The sequence below is a fragment of the Panthera tigris genome, chromosome B3, assembly GCF_018350195.1.
Source record: "Panthera tigris isolate Pti1 chromosome B3, P.tigris_Pti1_mat1.1, whole genome shotgun sequence".
In the NCBI taxonomy this organism is placed as follows: Eukaryota; Metazoa; Chordata; class Mammalia; order Carnivora; family Felidae; genus Panthera; species Panthera tigris.
Window position 1 is genome coordinate 81,038,294 of NC_056665.1, and position 20,577 is coordinate 81,058,870.

The 20,577-nt window shown below is 34.5% G+C and overlaps 1 protein-coding gene across 2 annotated transcripts in view; it reads left to right on the plus strand.

The window, feature by feature from the left end:
• The window catches only part of NUBPL (nucleotide binding protein like), a 224,730-nt gene that overhangs the window by 84,061 nt on the left and 120,092 nt on the right, over window positions 1-20,577 (plus strand). For both annotated transcript variants that reach the window (XM_042989529.1, XM_007098083.3), the window contains exons 5-6: window positions 3,503-3,542; window positions 3,633-3,723. In XM_042989529.1, coding sequence (XP_042845463.1) covers window positions 3,503-3,542; window positions 3,633-3,723 — 131 coding nt within the window. The remainder of the gene's footprint in view (window positions 1-3,502; window positions 3,543-3,632; window positions 3,724-20,577) is intronic.

The following is a 20,577-nucleotide window of genomic DNA, read 5'->3' on the forward strand; positions in this document are numbered from 1 at the left end:
AGAATCTGGCTACACAGATCGTTTGATAAAAGAAACCATATTTTATAGTAATATAAGTTATTTTATAGTTTATATACTTTTTAGTTGACTGTAAACTGTAATTTCTTTTCTTGTTTTGTTTTTTTGTTTTGTTTTGTTTTTTTGTTTTTTGTAGGTACTTGGTCATAAACAGTAGATTGTTTTTCCCTCGAGATTAATGCAACTTCTTGTCTCCAATGACAAAGGAGAGTTTAAAATATATTTTTTTATTGTGGTAAAATACACATAACATAAAGCTTACCATCTTAACCTTTTTTTAAAATAAAGTTTATTTGTTTATTTTAGAGAGAGAGTGCATGCACGTGGGGGGAGGGGCAGAGAGAGAAGGGGAGAGAGAGAATCCCAAGCAGACTCTGCATTGTCAGATCACGTGAGATCATGACCTGAGCTGAAATGAAGAGTCAGTCGCTTAACCAACTGATCCACCTGGGCACCCCACCATCTTAACCATTTTTAAGTATACCGTTCACTGGCCTTTTAAATACATTCATAATGTTTTGCAGCCATCACCATTATCCATCTCCATAGTTCTTCTTGTCTTGTAAAACTGAAACTTTATACCTTTCAGACAGTAACTCCTCACTGCCACCTGCCATTCTCCTTTTTGTCTGTATGATTTTTACTACTTTACGTATTTCACGTAAGGGGAATCATACAGTATTTCTCTTTTGTGACTGGCTTATTTCACTTAGCATAATGTCCTCAGGGTTCATCCATGTTATAGCATGTCAGAATTTCCTTCCTCTTTAAGACTTTAATAATTTAAAGTATTCTATTATGTACCTATATCTATATCTGTATCTATATATATGGATATATACATATATATACACACATAGACACACACCACATTTGGCTTATCCATTCATCTGTCAGTGGACACTTGGGTTACTTACACATTGTAGCTATTGTGAATAATTCCCCTATGAACATGAGTGTACACCTATATCTTCAAGACCCTGAGACCCTCATTTCATTCCCTTTCTGTATGTACTAAGAAGTGGAATTCCTGGTTCATATGGTAATTTATTTTTAGGTTTTTGAGGAGCCACCGTATTATTTTCCATAGCAGCTATACCTTTTTATATTTCTACCAGTAGTGTACAAGTATTCTTCAAACTTCTGCATATTCTTACCAGTACTTCTTATTTTCTGTGTTTGTCAGTTCTTTTTTTTTTTAATGGTAGCCATTCTAATAGGTATGAGATGGTATCTTATGGTAATTTTGATTCACATTTCCCTAATGATCAGTGATGTTGAATATTTTTCCATGTGCTTTTTGGCTATTTGTATATCTTCCTTGAGGAAATGTTTCTTCACTTCCTTTGCTCATTTTTGAATTATGTTTCATTTTTTGCTGCTGTTGTTGAGTTTTAAGATTTAACATATCCTGTGTTACTCGGCAATCAAAAAGAATGAAGTCTTGCCATTTGCAATAACATGGATGGAACTAGACAGTATTGTGCTAAGTGAAATTAGAGAAAGACAAATATCATATGACTTCACTCATGTTGAATTTAAGATACAAAACAGATGAACATGAGGGAAGGCGAGCAAAAATAACATAAAAATAGGAATGGGAACAAACCATAAGAGACTCTTAAATACAGGAAAGGGTTGCTGGAGAGATAATGGGTGGGGGGATGGGCTAATTGGACAAGGGGTGTTAAGGAAGACACTTGTTGGGATGAGCACTGGGTGTTATATGTAGGTGATGAATCACTGGATTCTATTCCTGAAGTCATTATTGTATTGTTAACTAACTTGGATGTAAATTTAAAAAAATGAAACAAAAAGATTTAATATACTCTGGATATGAATCCCTTATAAGATACATGATTTATAAATGTTTTCTCTCATTCTGTGGCTTACTATTTTACTTGTTGATACTATCTTTGATGCACAACATTTAAAAATTCTCATTAAGTCCATGTTTATTATTTCTTTTGTTGCCTGTACCTTTGTTGTCATATCCAAGAAATCATTGCCTAATCCAATGACATGAAGCTTTTGCTCTATGTTTGTTTCTAAGAGTTTTATAATTTTAGCTCTTACATTTAGGTCTTTGATCCATTTTGAGTTAATTTTTGCATATGGTGTTAGGTAAGGGTCTGACTTCATTCTTCTGCCTGTGGATATCCAGTTTTCTCAGCACCATTTGTGGAAAAGACTGTCCTTTCCCCATTGAATGATCTTGGCCTCCTGTCAAAAACGATTTGATTATATATGTGATGGTTTATTTCTAGGCTGTCTATTCTATTCCACTGGTCTTTATATCTGTCTTTATGCCGGTACCTCACTGATTTGCTTACTTCAGCTTTGCAGTTAAGTTTTGAAACCAGGAGCTATGAATCCTTCAGCTTTGTTCTTCTTTTCTAGATTGATTTGTCTATTTGGGATCCCTTGAGATTCCATATGAATTTTAGGATGGGTTTTTTTGTCTGTTTCTGCAAAAAATGTCATTGGGATTTGACATAGGGTTCCGTTGAATTTGTAGATTGCTTTAGGCAGTATTCGCAATATTAAGTCTTCCAGTCAATGAACATGATAGGTGTTTCCTTTTATTTATGTCGTCTTTGATTTTTTTCAGCAATGGTTTGAGGTTTTCATTGTACAAATCTTTCATCTCCTTGGTTAGGTTAATTCTTTTGATTGTTTTTGATGTTGTTACAAATGGAAGTGTTTTCATAATTTTCTTTTCAGATTGTTGTTAGTTTATAGAAATGCAGTGGATATTTGTGTGTTGACTTGTATCCTGCTACTTAGTTGAATTCATTAATAGCTTTAATAGTCTTTTTGTGGAATCTTAAGGATTTTCTATAAATAAAATCATATCATCTGCGAACAGAGAAAACTTTTTCCTTTCTAATTTGGGTGCTGTTTGTTTCTCTTTCTCGCCTCATTGCTCTGGCTCTCTCAGTATTATGTTGAATAAAAATGACAGAAGTGAGAGTATCCCTGTCTTGTTCCTGATCTTAGGGGAAAACTTTCAGTCTTTTACCATTGACTGTGATGTTTGCTGTGGTTTTTAATATATGACTTTTATTAATGTTGCGATACAAAATAGAGAACTTATTAGATGCATGCACGTGTATTTGTATGTGTACTTGTCATGTATACACATACTAAACACGTATGTAATTTATATATTTATATATATGAATAAAATTGATGGATACAATTACTTACAGAGGCTATTTTTTAGAAACACTTGAAAATTATATATGTTTCTTAAAACTTTATCCCAACTATTTTTAGATGTTGTATCTATTGTAAGTATTGGTTGTGTGCTTGGTATAATGTTTAAACTGTTGTTTATTGAGGTGAATAAGTTGGAAGTTAAAGAGCAGCAGTTTGAATAGCCCATTTGTATTTTTAATTTGACACTTTTTGATAAGAAAATAAGTCAGTATGTTTGTATATTCTAAAAGAGAGTTTTTTATTTTTTATTTTTTAACTTCAGACAACCTAATGAGGCCTCTTTTGAATTATGGTATTGCTTGGTAAGTATATCTTTTTTACTTTATGCTACTTTTCAGAATAATATTGATTAATATATGTAAATTAGCTATATTTTTGGTTTACTCTTGCAGTATGTCTATGGGCTTCCTGGTTGAAGAGACTGCACCAGTTGTTTGGAGAGGCCTTATGGTAATGTCAGCTATTGAGAAACTATTGAGGCAGGTAAGAAAATTGAATTAAGTGTCATTTTATTATTGGCACATTATTGTTAATGCATTTGCTGATTGGAGAGTGGTTAATATTTGCAGTCAGGCTTGAGATGTTTTGCAAAAGAATCCAACTAATCGACTGGATGTATAATGAATTATGTGGCACCAAGACCAGTTTCACTGGTCTGTGATTTAATCTTACCCATTGCTTACGATTACCGAAAATCTTAGTGCCTTATTTTATATTGTTCTTTTGCTTTGTTCAGAGTCTGCAGTCAGATGATGAAATCTATAAGTAATCTACCTTCTTTAGATTTATGTTTAATCTCATTGTGGCCAATATTGAGTTATAAGGGCAGTGTAGACATTCTTGCATGTAGAAAAAAGTTATATAAATCATGCTCACGTTTTAAAATTGCTTTAGAACAAAATAAAATTTTTTTTTACACTGAGTACATCTGGCTCTTTATTTATGTATATAATATCTGCCCAATCAACTTTAATTTATCCTTAAGGAAGAGAACAGTTGATTGGATAATCTAAAAATATCAGATGGGATATATGTTATTTATAGAAATAATTTTAATTTTTTTCTAGTAGCTGTGAATTTGTAGTTAATTATGTTCTAGATAAATATTATAAGTAATTTGGATTTTCTCCATCCATTTACAGCAATTATCCCTTATTTATTCAGATTTTACTTTGGGTCAGGAATTACGTGATAAGTTGACAATTCTAATCATAGATATTCCTATATTCATTTCTAGTTGAAATAGTTGGTAAATGAAATATGTCTTGAACTCTGAAACTCCTCTTTTTTTTAATGTTACATCTTGTCTTCCTTCTGCTGCTTAAGTTCTGATAAATGTGCTTTTTGATCTCTGGTCCCAGAGTCCTGCTACTTTCCTAGTGCGTTCAAGTCTCGTGGCTGCATTTCTTCCCCTTTTATACTCAGATCCCATAGTTGGCTATTTCAGTTGTATTCCCAACAACACCCCTTCTTTACCAATTCCTTTGTGACCTTGATCTTTAACCTTTATTTGTGTGGATTAACTCAGCCTCTTTTTTTTTTTTAAGGAAATTCTACAACAGTCTTTATTCAGGTTATAATTAAAGTTAGAGTCAGTGGGAATTTGGAAACACCAAGAGGAAAATTCTGATTTTGTCATCAGAATATTCTAAATATTAATTTTCCCTTCCTATGTTACTGTTATAATTCTCAACAGGAAATGAATCAAATTTTTTCCTAAGCCTTATGGATGGTCACAAGAAAATGGAAATACTTGTATTTTTCAAAGTGATCAGAGTCTTGGAGATCCAAGTCAGTGATAAGAGACACAGAGATATAGCCAAGTGTTGGTGCTGTCCTCTAAGGGAAGCAGGATCCTGCCTCCAAGTGTCCTTTTTAAGTACTAAGACCCATTTAAACCTCAGACTGCAACAGGTGATGAAAACATCTCTGGCAAAAGAGCCCCTGAGGGTAGATGAGAGAGACCCAGTATGCACGTACCCTCAGGAGAGGGGCAAAGGGAGTTTCCCATGGAGGAGTGAAAGTAAACCTGACAGTACACATTAATTAGGCTGCAAAAAATTTGTGCCTGCTTTTATAAATGAAGAAAACCTTATGAAACCAGAGGTAAAAGATCAAAGAAGAAACCAGATTTATTATTTTTTTATTCTGAGGTGTTAGGGAAGAGAGGAGGGGCAGGATCCTGATTCCACATTATCAGTCAATGTCCTTCCATAACCCAGCCTCTTTTATCTACTGCTGAATACTGTTGGAGTTATAGAATAATTATGTTAATTGCTGGCATTATACATTTTTGATTTCTGAATTCAAGCCACACTCCCATCATGTCAGTCATCTGACATTATTCATGTTCTTCTCAACAGTTATCAAATACTAAGCTTAAGAAATATTTATGGAATTTGGTAGTCTGGTAGAGGCCCTATTGGAGATTTGGAGATTTGGCTCCCTGACACATAAGTCATATAAAAGTCACAGTTTAGGGGAGCCTGGGTGGCTCAGTCAGTTAAGCGTCTGACTTTGGCTCAGGTCATGATCTCACGGTTCATGGGTTTAAGCCCTGCATCTGTCTTTGTGCTGACAGCCCAGAGCCTGGAGCCTGCTTCAGGTTCTGTGTCTCCCTCTCTCTCTGCCCCTCCCCTGCTTGTGCTCTGTCTTTGTCTCTCAAAAATAAGTGTTAAAAAAATTAAGAAAAAAAGTTACTGTTTACTCACATAAATGCTGAAGGTCCGTTTTTAGCAAAACGTGCTGCAAAATATCAGGATGAAAGATGAGGTGAGAAAATGGATCTATAGCTTATTTTATTGGGATACTCTGTAAGATACTAGGACATTACACTGTATATTCACCTTACAGTCTTTTTAAAAGTTACTTTTATCATTTGCACATTTTAATTGGGGGTGAAAAGTTGATATTTTTGGACTATACTGTGACCAGTGTTTATCATCTGAGTTGCTAATTAGGGAGTGTTTTATTTTTGTTTTTTGTTTTGCTTTAGGAAAGCACACCAACACTTGGTAAGTTTAACATCTTTTGTGAAAATTTAGTGGCTCGATAGCTGCTCTGTACAGCAGTGAACTGTGGAGGCTACCTGATTCATTGGCTAATAGAAAAAAAATTGCGGGGCGCCTGGGTGGCGCAGTCGGTTAAGCGTCCGACTTCAGCCAGGTCGCGATCTCGCGGTCCGTGAGTTCGAGCCCCGCGTCGGGCTCTGGGCTGATGGCTCGGAGCCTGGAGCCTGTTTCTGATTCTGTGTCTCCCTCTCTCTCTGACCCTCCCCCGTTCATGCTCTGTCTCTCTCTGTCCCAAAAATAAATAAAAAACGTTGAAAAAAAAATTAAAAAAAAAAAAAAGAAAGAAAAAAAATTGCATATAACATATATACAGAAGAGTGTACAAGTCATAAGTGCACAGTTAGATGGATTATCCCCAAGTGAAAATACCTATATAATTATTCAGGACATGATAAATAGAATATAGAAGTTCCTTTCATGTCTCTTCATAGTTACTCTTTTGAGGAAGAAGATAAATACTTATGGTCAGTCTACCATCTTGAACTGAAAGCCTGGTTTAAAGTTTTTTCCCTCTCCGTTGTGAGATTTTATTGAGTTAAACTTATGCATACTATGGGATGCAGAGATCTTATAAGTATGGTTTAGTTATTTTTGATACATGTGTATATATCTGTGTAACCATACCCCAATCAAGACAGAGAACATTTCCATCCCCCATAGTGTTTCATTGGACATTCTTTTATTCAATCTCCCTCCCACTCATAGGCCATCACAGTTGTGATTTCCAGTATCATAAATGAGTTCTGCTTGTTCTCACACTTCATATAAATGGAAACCTACAGAATGTAGTGGTATTTGGTTTCTTTCTCTTAGCCTAATGCATTTGAACATCTTCCTTTTGTTGCCTGTATCAGTAAATGAGTCCCTTTTTATTGCTCAGTAGTATTCATTGCATGAATATAATCAAATACTGTTTGTTCTTCTATTGATGGACTTTTGGGTAGACTCCAGTTTTTGGCTATTATGAATAATGCTGCTATAAATACTTGTACCAGAGTTCATAAGAGTTTCAGTTGCTTCGCATCTTGTCAGCATTTGGTGTTGTCAGTCTCTTCACTAGTGCATGTAAAATGGTATCTTCTTATCATTTTAGTTTGTGCTTCCCTGATGTTCAGTGATGTTTAGCCCCTTTTCATGTGTGTATTAGATATCACTGTGTCTTCCTTTATGAAGTGTCTGTGAAGTCTTCTACTCATTTTTTTATTGGCTCATTTTTCTTCTTATAATTGAGTTGTAAGAGTTTTAATATATTCTGGCTGTGAGTCCATTGTCAGATATATGTATTGGGAATATTTCTCCCAGTATGTGGCTTGCCTTTTGATTAACTGATGTTTTAAATTTTCATGAAATCCATTTTATCAAAAAAAATTTTTTTAATGCTGAATGCTTTTTGTGTCCTCTCTAAGAAATCTTTGCCTGTCAATCCAAGGTTACAAACATATTCTCATATATTATTGTCTTAGAGCTTTATAGTTCTGGTTTGCACATCTTAAATTTTGTGTGGGAAGTGAGATAAAGGTTTATATTTTTTCATAGTTGTGGTATAATAGTAAATATATTTGTTTTTGCTCTTGGGTCCTGGCACAAATCTTCTAAAACCCTTGGAATTTCCTGAGTTATCAATTGGAGTATCTTTTGTCATTTATGAGGAATCCCTTTTTGAGCACACCTGAGTTCATGCTAGTAAGGTGACTTACAGTGGGGACCCTGGATAGACTCATGATGGGGCTGGTCTCCAGAAAGACCCAAGTGTTTAGAGGGTTGGGACTTTATCAGCCCCATCCACTGACCTCTGGGAAGGGGAAAGGGAAGGGGAAGTATGGTGTGGTTTAGATTAAGTAAGCTATGAAAACTTTCAATGAGCTTCTGCGTTGGTGAATGTATTTACATCCTCGTGGGTTCTGCATACCTAGTTCTGTGGGGACAGAAGCTCGTATGCTGAGGGCCTTTTTGGACCTTGCTCTTTGTATCTCTTCATCGGGCTGTTTATCTATATTCTTTCTGAAACCCTTTATAATAAACTAGTAAACATAAGTAAATGTTTCTCTGAGTTCTGTGAGCCACTCTTATAAATTAATCACACCTGAAGGGAAGGGGTTATGAAAACCTCTGATTTATAGCCCATCAGTCCAGAAGCACAGGTAACAACCTAGACCTGTGATTGGTGTCTGAAGTGGGAGTAGTGTGGTAGGATTGAGTCCTTAACCTGTGAGATCTGATGCTGTGACACTGTCTACACCAGGTACAGTACCTGGTGTAGATAGGGTCAGAATCAAATTAATTGCTTGGTAAAGTTAGAAAACACATAATCGATTATCTAGTTGTTCTAGCACCATTTGTTTAAAAGATTTCCCTTTCCCTATTGAAGTGACTTGATACAACAGTAAATGAAAATCAATTGAGTGTATGTGTATGGGTTTATCTCTAGGCACTCTGTTTCATGTTCCATCTGTCTAGTTTAATCCTTACAGTAAAAGAATACTATCTTGTTAATTGTGGCTGTGTAGAAAGCTTAAAGTCACAAAGTATGAGTCTTCCAGCTTTGTTTTTTTCCAAGATTGCTTTGCTTACTGTATGTTCTTTTCCATTTGTTTATAAATTTTAGAATCACCTTGTCAATTTGTACAGAAAAGCATGTTAGTATTTTATTAGGATGGTGTTGAATGTACAGATCATTTTTTTGTGTGAATCAAGATCCTGACAATATTGAGTCTTCTAATCCATGAGCATGGTATATTCCTACATTTGTTTAGATTTTCTTTAATTTCTTGGAGTGATATATAGTTTTTAGTGTATGGGTCTTGTACTTCTTAGATTTATTCCAAATATTTTATGTTCTTAGATGACATTGGAATTGGAATTGTCTTTTGTATTTAATTTCAAATTGTTTGCTATTAGGGCATAAAATATACACTATTTAGCTTTGTATATTAACCAACCTTGTGTTCTGTAATTTTACTGTATTTCTATTTTTAAGTAGGCATTATGTAGATTTCTTGGTATTTTATATGCACATGATTATGTTGTCTGTAAGTAAAACAGCTTCATTGCTTCCTTTCCAATCTAGTTCTTTCATCTTATTTTCTCATTTTCTTATTGCACTGCCTAGGACCACAAGTATAATATTAAACAGAAAAGATGAGAGCAGACATCCTTGTCTTCATCTGGATTTGCAGGATAGGGTAACAATAAGTATTTCATCTTTAAGAATGATAGTGGTAGATTTTCACTGATGCCCTGTGTCCTTCCCATTTCTTTGTTTGCTAAGAGGTTTTATTGTGAAAGGGCATTGAATTTTTTCAAATGTTTTTTCCTCCCCATTTATGGAAATGATCATGTGTTTTTTATTTTATTAATGTAGTGATTTACATTGATTTTCTGTGTTAGACCAGCCTTGCATTCCTGGGATAAATTCTTGGGATATATTTTAATTATAATAAGTAATATTGGGGGTGCCTGGGTGGCTCAGTCGGTTGAGCATCCGACTTTTGATCTCAGCTCAGGTCTTGATCTCAGGGTCATGAGTTCAAGCCCTGCATTTGGCTCGTGCTGGGTGTGAAGCCTACTTAAAAAAAAAAAAAGTAATATTATAATTGCTTCTAATATATTGCAGGATTAAATTTGTTAACATTTTATTAAGGAGTTTTAGATCAGTATTTGCGACGAATATTATTTCCTAATTTGTTTTTCCTGTAATGTCTTTTTCTGGTATTGTATGGGAGCTGTCTTGGCTTTGTAATAGGAGTTTGGAAGTACTTTCCTTTTCTTCTATTTTGTGAAAGTGTTGGTGTAAAATTATTAGTTTTGGTGTAATATTTGTATTTTATGGGATTTATCAAGGAAATATGGGGCTGGGATGTTTTGTTTTGTTTTTCCTACTTGGTTGGGAGAAAGTTTCTGAGGATTAATTCTGTTCACACCTTTTAAGTTCATCTTCTTTCAGTTTTGTTGTGTTTCATAAGAGTTTATTATTTCACCTGAGTTATAGAATATATATATATATATATATATATATATATATATGGTTGTTCATAATATTGCTTACTACCTTTTAAAATTGAATATGAGATGTGGTGTTTGCTCTTTATTCCTAATATTGGTTATTTGTTTTTTCTCTCTTTTATTCTTGATTTTTTTTGCTTGGGTTTATCAATTTTGTTAATTTTTTCCAAGAATCAAATTTTGGCCTTTTAAATGTTCTCTATTTTATGTTTATTTCCTATTTTGTTGTTTTCCGCTGTTATTATACTCTTCCTTTTTTAAATTACAGGCTTAATTTGTTTTTTTTTTTTCAACCTTCTTAAGTTAGAAAGTTAGATAATTGATTTTAAACATTTCTCGTTTTCTATTTTATTTCATTTTTTAAAATTTTTAACATTTATTTATTCTTGAGAGAGAGAGAGAGACAGAGCATGAGTGGGAGAGGGTCAGAGAGAAGGACACAGAATCTGAAGCAGCCTCCAGGCTCTGAGCTGTCAGCACAGAGCCTGACGTGGGCTTCGAACTCATGAGCCGTGAGATCATGACTTGAACCAAAGTCAGATACTTAACTGACTGAGCCACCCAGGAGCCCCTCTCGTTTTTTAGTATAAGTAGTTATGACTATAAATTTATCTTAAAAAATATTTTTTTAATATGTTATTTATTTTTGAGAAGCAGGGGAGGGGCAGAGAGAGAGGGACAGAGGATCTGAAGTGGGCTCTGTGTAGAGGGCAACAAGCCTGATGTGGGGCTTGAACTCATGAACTGAGAGATCATGACCTAAGCTGAAGTCGGATACTCAACTGACTGAGCCACCCAGGTGCTCTGGCTGTAAATTTATCTTTAGTCATTGCTTAGAATTCTGCAAATTCTCCAGTGTTGTGATTTCATTGTCATTCAGTTTAAAGTAAATAATTTTTAATTTCCTTTTAAAATTTTTGTATGTGTTTAATTTTCCTAACATTTGGGGATCTTTTAAATAACTTAATGGTATTTATTTCTAGTGTAATTTTGTTTGGGTTAGAGAATTTACTCTGTAAAATTTCAATCTTTTAAAATTTTTGAGACTTTATGGACTAACATATGGTCCATCTTTCTGATTGTTCCATATGCTTTTAGAAAGAAATTGTATTTTTCAGCTGTTGTGATAATATTCTGTAAATAGCATTGAGGTAAGTTGATAGTATTGTCAACTCTTTAATATCTTTATTGACTTCTTATCTAGTAACTTTGTCACCTACTGAGAGAGGATTACTTACTGTAATTAATGATATGGTTGGTTTTAAGTATACAGTTTTAACTTTTTTCTCAGTTTTCATCTATTTTTTCTTCCTTTTTTTTTTTCTATTTTCTTTTGGGTAAATGAAATACTCAAAAAATTCTATTTGAATTCTTCTCTTGACTTTTTATGCATACGTCTTCATATATTATTATTTTGTGGCTACTTTAGGGATTATAATAAGCTTTCTTAACTTTTCACATTCTTCTTAAGGTTTATATTGTACTACTTCATATAAAATTTTTTGAAGGTATTTTGTTAATTTTAATTTTAATTTTGATTCCAGTGTGGTTAACATACAACATTATATTAACTTCAGATATAAAATATGATTCAATAACTCTCTACTCATTGCTCATCAGGATAGTGTACTCTTAATCTCCTTCACCCATTTCACCCATCCTCCCACCCACCTCTCCTCTGGTAACCCTCACCTTTCTCTCTCTATAGTTAAGAGTCTGTTTCTTGGTTTTTCTCTGTTTCCCCTTTGTTCATTTGTTTTGTTTCTTAAATTCCACATGAGTGAAATCCTAGTATTTGTCTGTCTCTGACTTATTTTGCTTAGCATTTTATTCTCTAGTTCCATCCATGTTATTGCAAATGACAAAATTTCATTCTTTTTTATGATTAATATTCCATTGTGTATATATATATATATACACATGTACACATACATATATATATACATATATATATATATACACATGTATATATATATGTATATATATATATATACACCACATTTCTTTATCCATTCATCTATTGATGGACATTTGACTGCTTCCACAATTTGGCTATTGTAAAGAATGCTGCAATAAAAATAGGAGTGCATGTATCCTTTTGAAATTAGTGTTTTCATATTCTTTTTTTTTAATTTTTTAATTTTTATTTTTGAGAGAGAGAGAGAGAGAGAGCACATGTGGGGGAAGGGCAGAGAGAGGAGGACAGAGGATCTGACGCAGGCTCTGAGACCAATGTGGGGCTTGAAGTCACAAACTAGGAGATCATGACCTGAGCCGAACTGAACCACCACTGAACCACCAGTGTTTTCATATTCTTTGGGTAAATATCCAGTAGCACAATTACCTAATCAAATGGTAATTCTATTTTTAATTTTTTGAGGAACCTCCATACTGTTTTCCACAGTAGCTATACCAGTTTGCATTCACATCAATAGTGCATGAGGCTTTTTTATTCTCATACCCTTGCCAGCACTTGTTGTTTTTTGTGTTTTTTATTGTGGACATTCCGACATTTGTGAGGTGATATCTCATTGTGGTTCTGATTTGCATTTCCTTGATGATGAGTGATGTTAATCATCTTTTCATGTGTCTGTTGGCCAAATGCATGTCTCCTTTGGAGAAATGTCTGTGTTTGTGCCTGTTTTTTCACTGGATGATGGTGGTGATGATGATGATGATGATGATGATGATTGGTGTTGAGTTGTATAATTTCTTTATATATTTTGGATGCTGGCCCTTCATCAGATATGTCATTTGCAAATATCTTCTCCCATTCAGTATGTTGTTTAGTTTTGTTGATTGTTTCCATTGCCATGTAGAGGCTTTCTACATTGATGTAATCTCAATAGTTTGTTTTTGCTTTTGTTTCCCTTGCCTCAGGGGACCTATCTAGAAAAAAAATGGTATGGCCGATGTCAGAGAAATTACTGCCTGTGCTTTCTTCTAAGATTTTTATGGTTTCAGGTCTCATGTTTAGTTCCTTAATCTATTTTGAATTTATTTTTGTGTATGGTGTAAGGAAGTGGTCCAGTTTCATTCTTCTGCATGTAGCTGTCCAGTTTTCCCAACACCATTTGAAGAGACTGTCTTTTTCCCATTGCATATTCTTACCTCCTTCGTTGAAGATTGACTATAAAATTGTGGGTTTATTTCTAGGCTTTCTATCCTGTTCTGTTGATCTATGTGACTGTTTTTGTGGCAGAGGCATACTGTTTTGATTACTACAGCTTTGTAGTATAACTTGAAATTTGGAATTGTGATACCTCCAGCTTTGTTTTTCAAGATTGCTTTGGCTATTCGGGTCTTTTGTGACTCCATACAAATTTTAGGATTATTTGTTCTAGTTGTGTGAAAAATGCTGTTGGTATTTTGATAGAGATTACATTAAATCTGTAGATTGCTTTGAGTAGTATGAACATTGTAACAATACTTGTTCTTCCAGTCCGTGAGCATGGAATATCTTTTCATTTATTTGTGTAGTCTTCAATTTCTTTCATCAGTCTTTTGTAGTTTTCAGAGTTCAGAGTTTCAGAGTTTCAGAGTTTTCAATGTTTGTAGTTTTCAGAGTCAGATACTCTCTCTTATCTCCTTGGTTAAGTTTATTCCTAGGTATTTTATTATTTTTGGTGCAGTTGTAAATGGGATTGCTTTCTTAATTTCTGTTTCTCCTGCTTCATTATTAGTGTATGGAAATGCAACAGATTTCTATACATCGATTTTGTATTCTGCAACTTCAATGAATTCATTTATCAATTCTACTAGTTTTTTGGTGGAGTATTTGGGGTTTTCTATATAGAGTATCAGGTCATCTGCCAGTAGTGAAAGTTTTATTTCTTCCTTACCATTCTGGATGTCTTTTAATTTTTTTGTGTGTCTGATTGTTATGGCTAGGACTTTCAGTACTGTGCTGAATGAAAGTTATGAGAATGGACATTTTTATCTTGTTCCTAAGGTCATTAGGAGAAAAGCTCTCAGTTTTCCCTATTTTTAAAAAAAATTTTTTTTTAACATTTATTTATTTTTGAGACAGAGAGAGACAGAGCATGAACGGGGGAGGGGCAGAGAGAGAGGGAGACACAGAATCGGAAGCAGGCTCCAGGCTCTGAGCCATCAGCCCAGAGCCCGACGCGGAGCTCAAACTCACGGACCGCGAGATCGTGACCTGAGCTGAAGTTGGACGCTCAACCGACTGAGCCACCCAGGCGCCCCTCAGTTTTCCCTATTGAGTATGATTTTAGCTATGGGTTTTTCATATATGGCGTTTATACTGTTGAGGTATGTTCCCTCTAAACCTACTTTGTTTTAAGGGTTTGTATCATGATAATTTTTCCTCTTTACTAATTCCTTTTCCTCCCACAAAATCACCCACCCCAAACTAGGAATGTCAATCAAAGAGAAGTCTTCAACCTATTACTTTTCTCTAGCTATAATTAGCATAACTAAAGCCATGAAAGTAGAAGAGAAGTCTCAGAAAGGATTATAGTAATGGTAATAATAGTGATGATACCTAATATCAGCAAATCTAATACCACACCAACTATACCATATATCATTTTATGTAGCACTAAAAGAGGAGAAAAACAACTAAGATGAGGACGAATCTAATATAAGAATCCTATATACAGCTGGGACCCCAAAGGACTACTCTCTCTTAGGAGAAAGACAAATGAAATAAATTTAGAAATGAAATGCAATTTAGAAATAAATTGCAAGGAAATGTGCATCTATCAATTTGGGCACTGACATAAAGCAGAAAAATACCTCTGTAAGAAGATGAATCACAAGTTGTTACCCATGTAGCTTTCCAACCTGAATTCATACCACCAGTGGTCCCAAAAACCTCTAAAAGAGAAGTCAATTTAAAGTTCTTCAGGTTGAAAATGCCTCAAGTTATTAGAGAAACAATACGAAACCTCTGGGAAAGAATCTGACAAAGCCAGGCATAAAGCAATTCTAAGAAGCCATCACTTATAAGATGCATCCTGATTAGAGAAATGTTAAATTATAGGGGAAAAAAAACTAATTTGTATTTGGAATGATAAGATACGACAGAAAAAGGGCACACTTATTGTTACTTGATATGATTTCTAAGCATTTTATACATACTAAACACATTTAATCTTCACAACAATGTAACTACCATAAGCCCCATTTTATAGATAAGGAAACTATGGCTCACAGAGGTTTTTGCCCAAGGACATATAGCTAATTAGATGTGTCACTGAGATTGGATCCAGGCAGATGTGGATCCGGAGTCCATGCCCTTAGCTACTGAGCTATGGGCATATTTCTGGAGAACATCAATATTTAAGTGGTATACAGAGAAAAAGACTGCAAAGATATAAAGAAAATTATGCAAGCTGAAAGAAAAAAAGACAATAATCACAGGGAAAATTTTTTTAAGTGATGTCAGATTTCTCACTGGAAATAATGAAAGGCAGAAGACAATGGAACAGCACCTTAAAGAGCTGAAGAAAAAAATGCCAATACAGAATTCTCTATGCAGTGAAAGAGGAAGAGAAAATAAAACACATTTGCAATAAATGAAGGTTGAGAATATTTTTCACCAGTAGACCACACAACAAAAAAGAATAAACAAAGTTCTTCAGGATAAAGAAAAGTGACAGATGAAACTCAGATCTAAAGAAATGAAAAGCACAGATATAGCAAATATGGGTAATTATGATAGACTATTTTCTTAGTTTCTTTAAAAGATAACTATTAAATAAACTGATAACACTGTATTGTGAAATTTATAATGGAGATTTATATATATATATACGTATATATAAACATACATGTATATAATGTAAATATACGTGTGTGTGTGTGTGTGTGTGTGTGTGTGTGTGTGTATAAATTTAAAATATGTTATTTATTTTTGAGAAGCAGGGGAGGTGCAGAGAGAGAGGGACAGAGGATCTGAAGTGGGCTCTGTGTAGACAGCAACAAGCCTGATGTGGGGCTTGAACTCATGAATTGAGAGATCGTGACCTGAGCTGAAGTTGGATACTCAACTGACTGAGCCACCCAGGTGCTCTGGCTGTAAATTTATCCTTAGTCATTGCTTAGGATTCTGCAAATTCTCCAATGTTGTGATTTCATTGTCATTCAGGGAGATAATAGGTGTTAGATGGTTATTTATAATCCTTTAGTAGAACAGTAAATGAAGCAAGTCATAGGACTAACCATAAGTATGGATATATAAACAATACCATGGCAGAGGTATATTCTACTTGTTAGATAGAATTGGCCATGCAGGGGATTATGGGGGCGTGGGGAAAGGAAAATAGGATGAAGGCTTAAGGAGGAATAAAAGGTATCAAATGAAAGCCCTTTTCATTGTTTTAGAAAGGGGCAGATATACCTTTTCCAAGGCAGAGGATACAGTGAAGAGAGACTGAAGATTTTAGAACATGATAAGATCACTGGAAGAGGAATATTATGAAAGAGGCAAAGGGAATGGGATTAATAGTTTATATAAATGAGTTATTTTTGGAAAGTAAGGCTAGTTCCAAGTTTGGTGAGTAAAATGGAAAAAAGAGTAGATGAGGGAACCCTGTCAAACCTGGCACTAAAAGACAAAAGTTGTATTTCCTTGATCTTATCAGTGGAAGGACAAAGATAGTTTACTTAACAGAGCAGATTTGATCCACAAGTTTCAGTATTCATAAAAATCATCTAGGGAGCTAGTTGAAAATTCAGATTTATAGCTTCCCTGTTCCACTCCCCCACTTGAAGATTTTCCTTCAGTAAGTCCAGGGAAGGGCCAAGGAGTTTGCATTTTTAATAGATGATCCCAGGTGACTTACTAATGCTGGTGGTTCTAAAATTGGGATTAGGCATGCAATAGTCCAGAGGTGTAGTGCTTTTTAACTGCTTTCAGAATTTAAAAGAGAGAGAGAGAGAGAGATGAAAAGTTTTTGTAACTTCACCAACTCTCTGAAGACTGAAAGCTGACATGGGCAAACTTGTTGGATTCTGGATTGACATGGCAGAAAGTCCAAAGGGGAAAATTATCTAGGGCATTAATGAGGGAAACATTGAAGTCAAGGCGTGATTTCCAGGCAGACAAGTAGTAAGAAGGAATCAGGAGGCCGGGTGAAATTGGAGGAAATTAAATAATAAAAAATCACCTGTGATGGGAAGAAGTTATTCAGTAACTGTGAAAAGAACAGGTGTAAAAAGTGACAGATAAATTGATTTTGTTCAGAAAAGGGACATTAGAAAAGTTAAGCTTTTTTTGTTGTTGTTATTGTTCAGATGGAATTGGGAAACGAGGTATTATTGAGGAAAGGCAGGTTTCTTTTAAAGTGAGAAAAATGTCCAAGGATCAAGTTATCTCATGGTGTTACTAGATAAAAATGCAGGATATACCCAATTAATTTGGATATCAGATACACAATGAATACTTTTTTTGGTATTGTTTATGTCCCAAATATTGGTTGGGACATACTCACACTAAAAAGTTATTCATTGTGTATCTGATATTCAAACTTAACTGAGTGAGGGTCCTCTACTTTTATTTGCTAAATCTGGAAACCCTAAGTGGAAGTGATCTTCATAAAACACAGGGGAAGGTGTGTAAGGGTCAGGTTGCGAGAAGGTAGGCATGGTGGTGGAGTGGAGCTTAGTTGTTTGAGAATCAAAGTATGAAGTGATGTCAAGAGAACATTAGTTAGTGGAGAGTGGCAGGTGTGAGTAACTCAAAGAGGTACACATTAGAGTAGGAGGTGGAGCAAAGAATTATGTTAGGTTGGAGCAACCCTACTGGATTCATTCTTTATAATTTGATGAAGAAAGATGATTTGTCAACTTCTTTTACCAACATCTGGAGCTTCTTCTGAAAGACAACTTTTTTTCCCCCCTGCATACAGAATCAGTAATGTAGAGAGTCTCATGGCTTCAACTTGCCATTGTCTTATGCCAATTTATCTGCATAATTTTACCCCACCTCCTTTCAACCTCATTTGCTAAAAGGAAGTGAAGAGATTGATGATTAAATATGGTATATGTGCATGAATGCTTTTTGGATTGCACTGTGAAAATGCATATCAGTTTATAAAAATAGAAGTTAAACTTTATGATCAATTAGGATAACTAGGCTGATAAACATTAGAATGTCATTTTGAGTACTGGACTTATCAGTATGTCTTCCTTTTTATTCTTCTGAGTTTTGAAACAATTTCCTCTTATTTTCCATTTTGACTTTAAATAATTAAAGGCATAGACATCTAGTACATTTCATTCAGTGAATAACGTTTAAAATTTTTTTGTTACATGTTCACGTTACTGAGTAATATTTTTCCCCTAAGTTGTGCTCAATAAATACAGCATTAGTTTAACTCGAATGAGGAAGTCTTGCTTTAGAATCTTCGAGTTTGATAATGTGAGATATTGGGAAAAATAATTTTACTTATTAGGAAGAGAACTTCAAAGGCTAGTCTGGTGTCAGCTCCTGCTGTGGTCACGGTGTAAACCCCAGAGACCAGGGATTTTGGCGGCAGTTTCAGTGCTTTTAGTTCAATCTCCACTATCCCCAAATGTGATGCAGATGCCAGTTTTCTTCTCTAGGGTTCTGATAATGGCATATAATGAGTTGGTTGTTTCCTAGCAACTAAAGAAGCAGTTTCACTTTAGCTGATCCTGCAGTAGGAATGAGACATTTTCCCTTGATAGTTGGCATTAGTGATTTCCCTGACAATGGAATTTCACTTCTGAATAAGGAATGTTCTCAGCCTTTGGTTTCCTAAAGAATTTTGCTTTTGAGTGTAGGCTAAGCTCTGCTTAATCCTGTATAAAATGAAAAAAAAAATTTTTTTTTGAGCCCTCTAAGCACCTCTCATGGGAAGAGCCAAAGGAGTTTGATACATCATTTTTCAATGGCAAGTGATTATACAAGAAGCTATAATAGGTGTATTTTTCCCAGTGTTTAACTGGGTAATCAACAACCAATTTTTTTTTCTATATTTGATGTTTGAAGCAACAAAGGCTTATTAAGTATTGGCCGATGTGTTCTAGAAAAAGTACTTATGAAATTTTATTACCAGTACCATTTCAATATAAAGTCATTATAACAAAATCATATTTTCTAATCTGTTGCCCACTTGACTTCAAAGAGTATTCTATATAAAAAAATTGTTATCATTATAGTTCATTTTAAAGTAAGCTGTTGAACAGTTCAGTGTTTAAATATTAGTAGCTGTAAGGCATCTATACTTAACTGAATCCCATTTAAATCCTTACTTGGCAGTGGTACTAGATCCAGAGATCTTCTGACTTTTTTTTTTTTTTAAGTTTTTATTCATCTTTGAGAGACAGAGCACAAGTGGGGGAGGGGCAGAGAGAGAAGGAGACACAGAATCCGAAGCAGACTCCAGGCTCTGAGCTGTCAGCACAGAGCCCCATATGGGGCTTGAACCCAAGAACTGTGAGATCATGACCTGAGCCGAAGTCGGATGCTCAACCGACTGAGCCACCCAGGTTCCCCAAGATCTTCTGACTCTTAAGATAAATGGAAGCATGAGAAAATTACTTCAAATGACTTTCTTTTAGTCATTCATAGTTTAAACAATTTCTAAAGAAATTATCCATTTTTCTTCCTGTGACATTACATAACTAATATAAAGTAGCTTTCTTATCCAGAATTATATAATATAATATATTAAGTTTCAGAGGTTCCCAGACACTTAGGCAAAGAGATAAAATATTAAATGATGTTCTTAAGATAATTAAATTAACCATATCTAAATATACCAAAGAAATTTATTGCCTTGCATGGAAAGTTCATAGACTATGAACTATATAGATGAAGTTAATGAATGTCTTCATTGTCAGTTTGGGGCATCTGACCTTCTTATTCATTCCTCTCTATGACTTTTGTATCATCAGATACTTAGCAGGTCTCATATTTAAAATACCTAAAAAAATAAAAATACTGTACTAGGCCTCCATGAAGCATTAAGAAATAAAGACCACTAATTAGTTCAGTTGGACAGGACAGTAGTTTTCTAGGCATCTCAGACTTAAATTTTTTTTCTTAAAACCCTTTTAAACTTGAAGTAAAAATTCTATATAAGTCAGTTATTACTCTTACATTTCTTTGAAACCTTCATCTGAGGCTGAAGAGTCAAGTATGTTAAAAAAATTTTTTTTTAACATTTATCCATTTTTTTTTTTTTTTAATTTTTTTTCAACGTTTTTTATTTATTTTTGGGACAGAGAGAGACAGAGCATGAACGGGGGAGGGGCAGAGAGAGAGGGA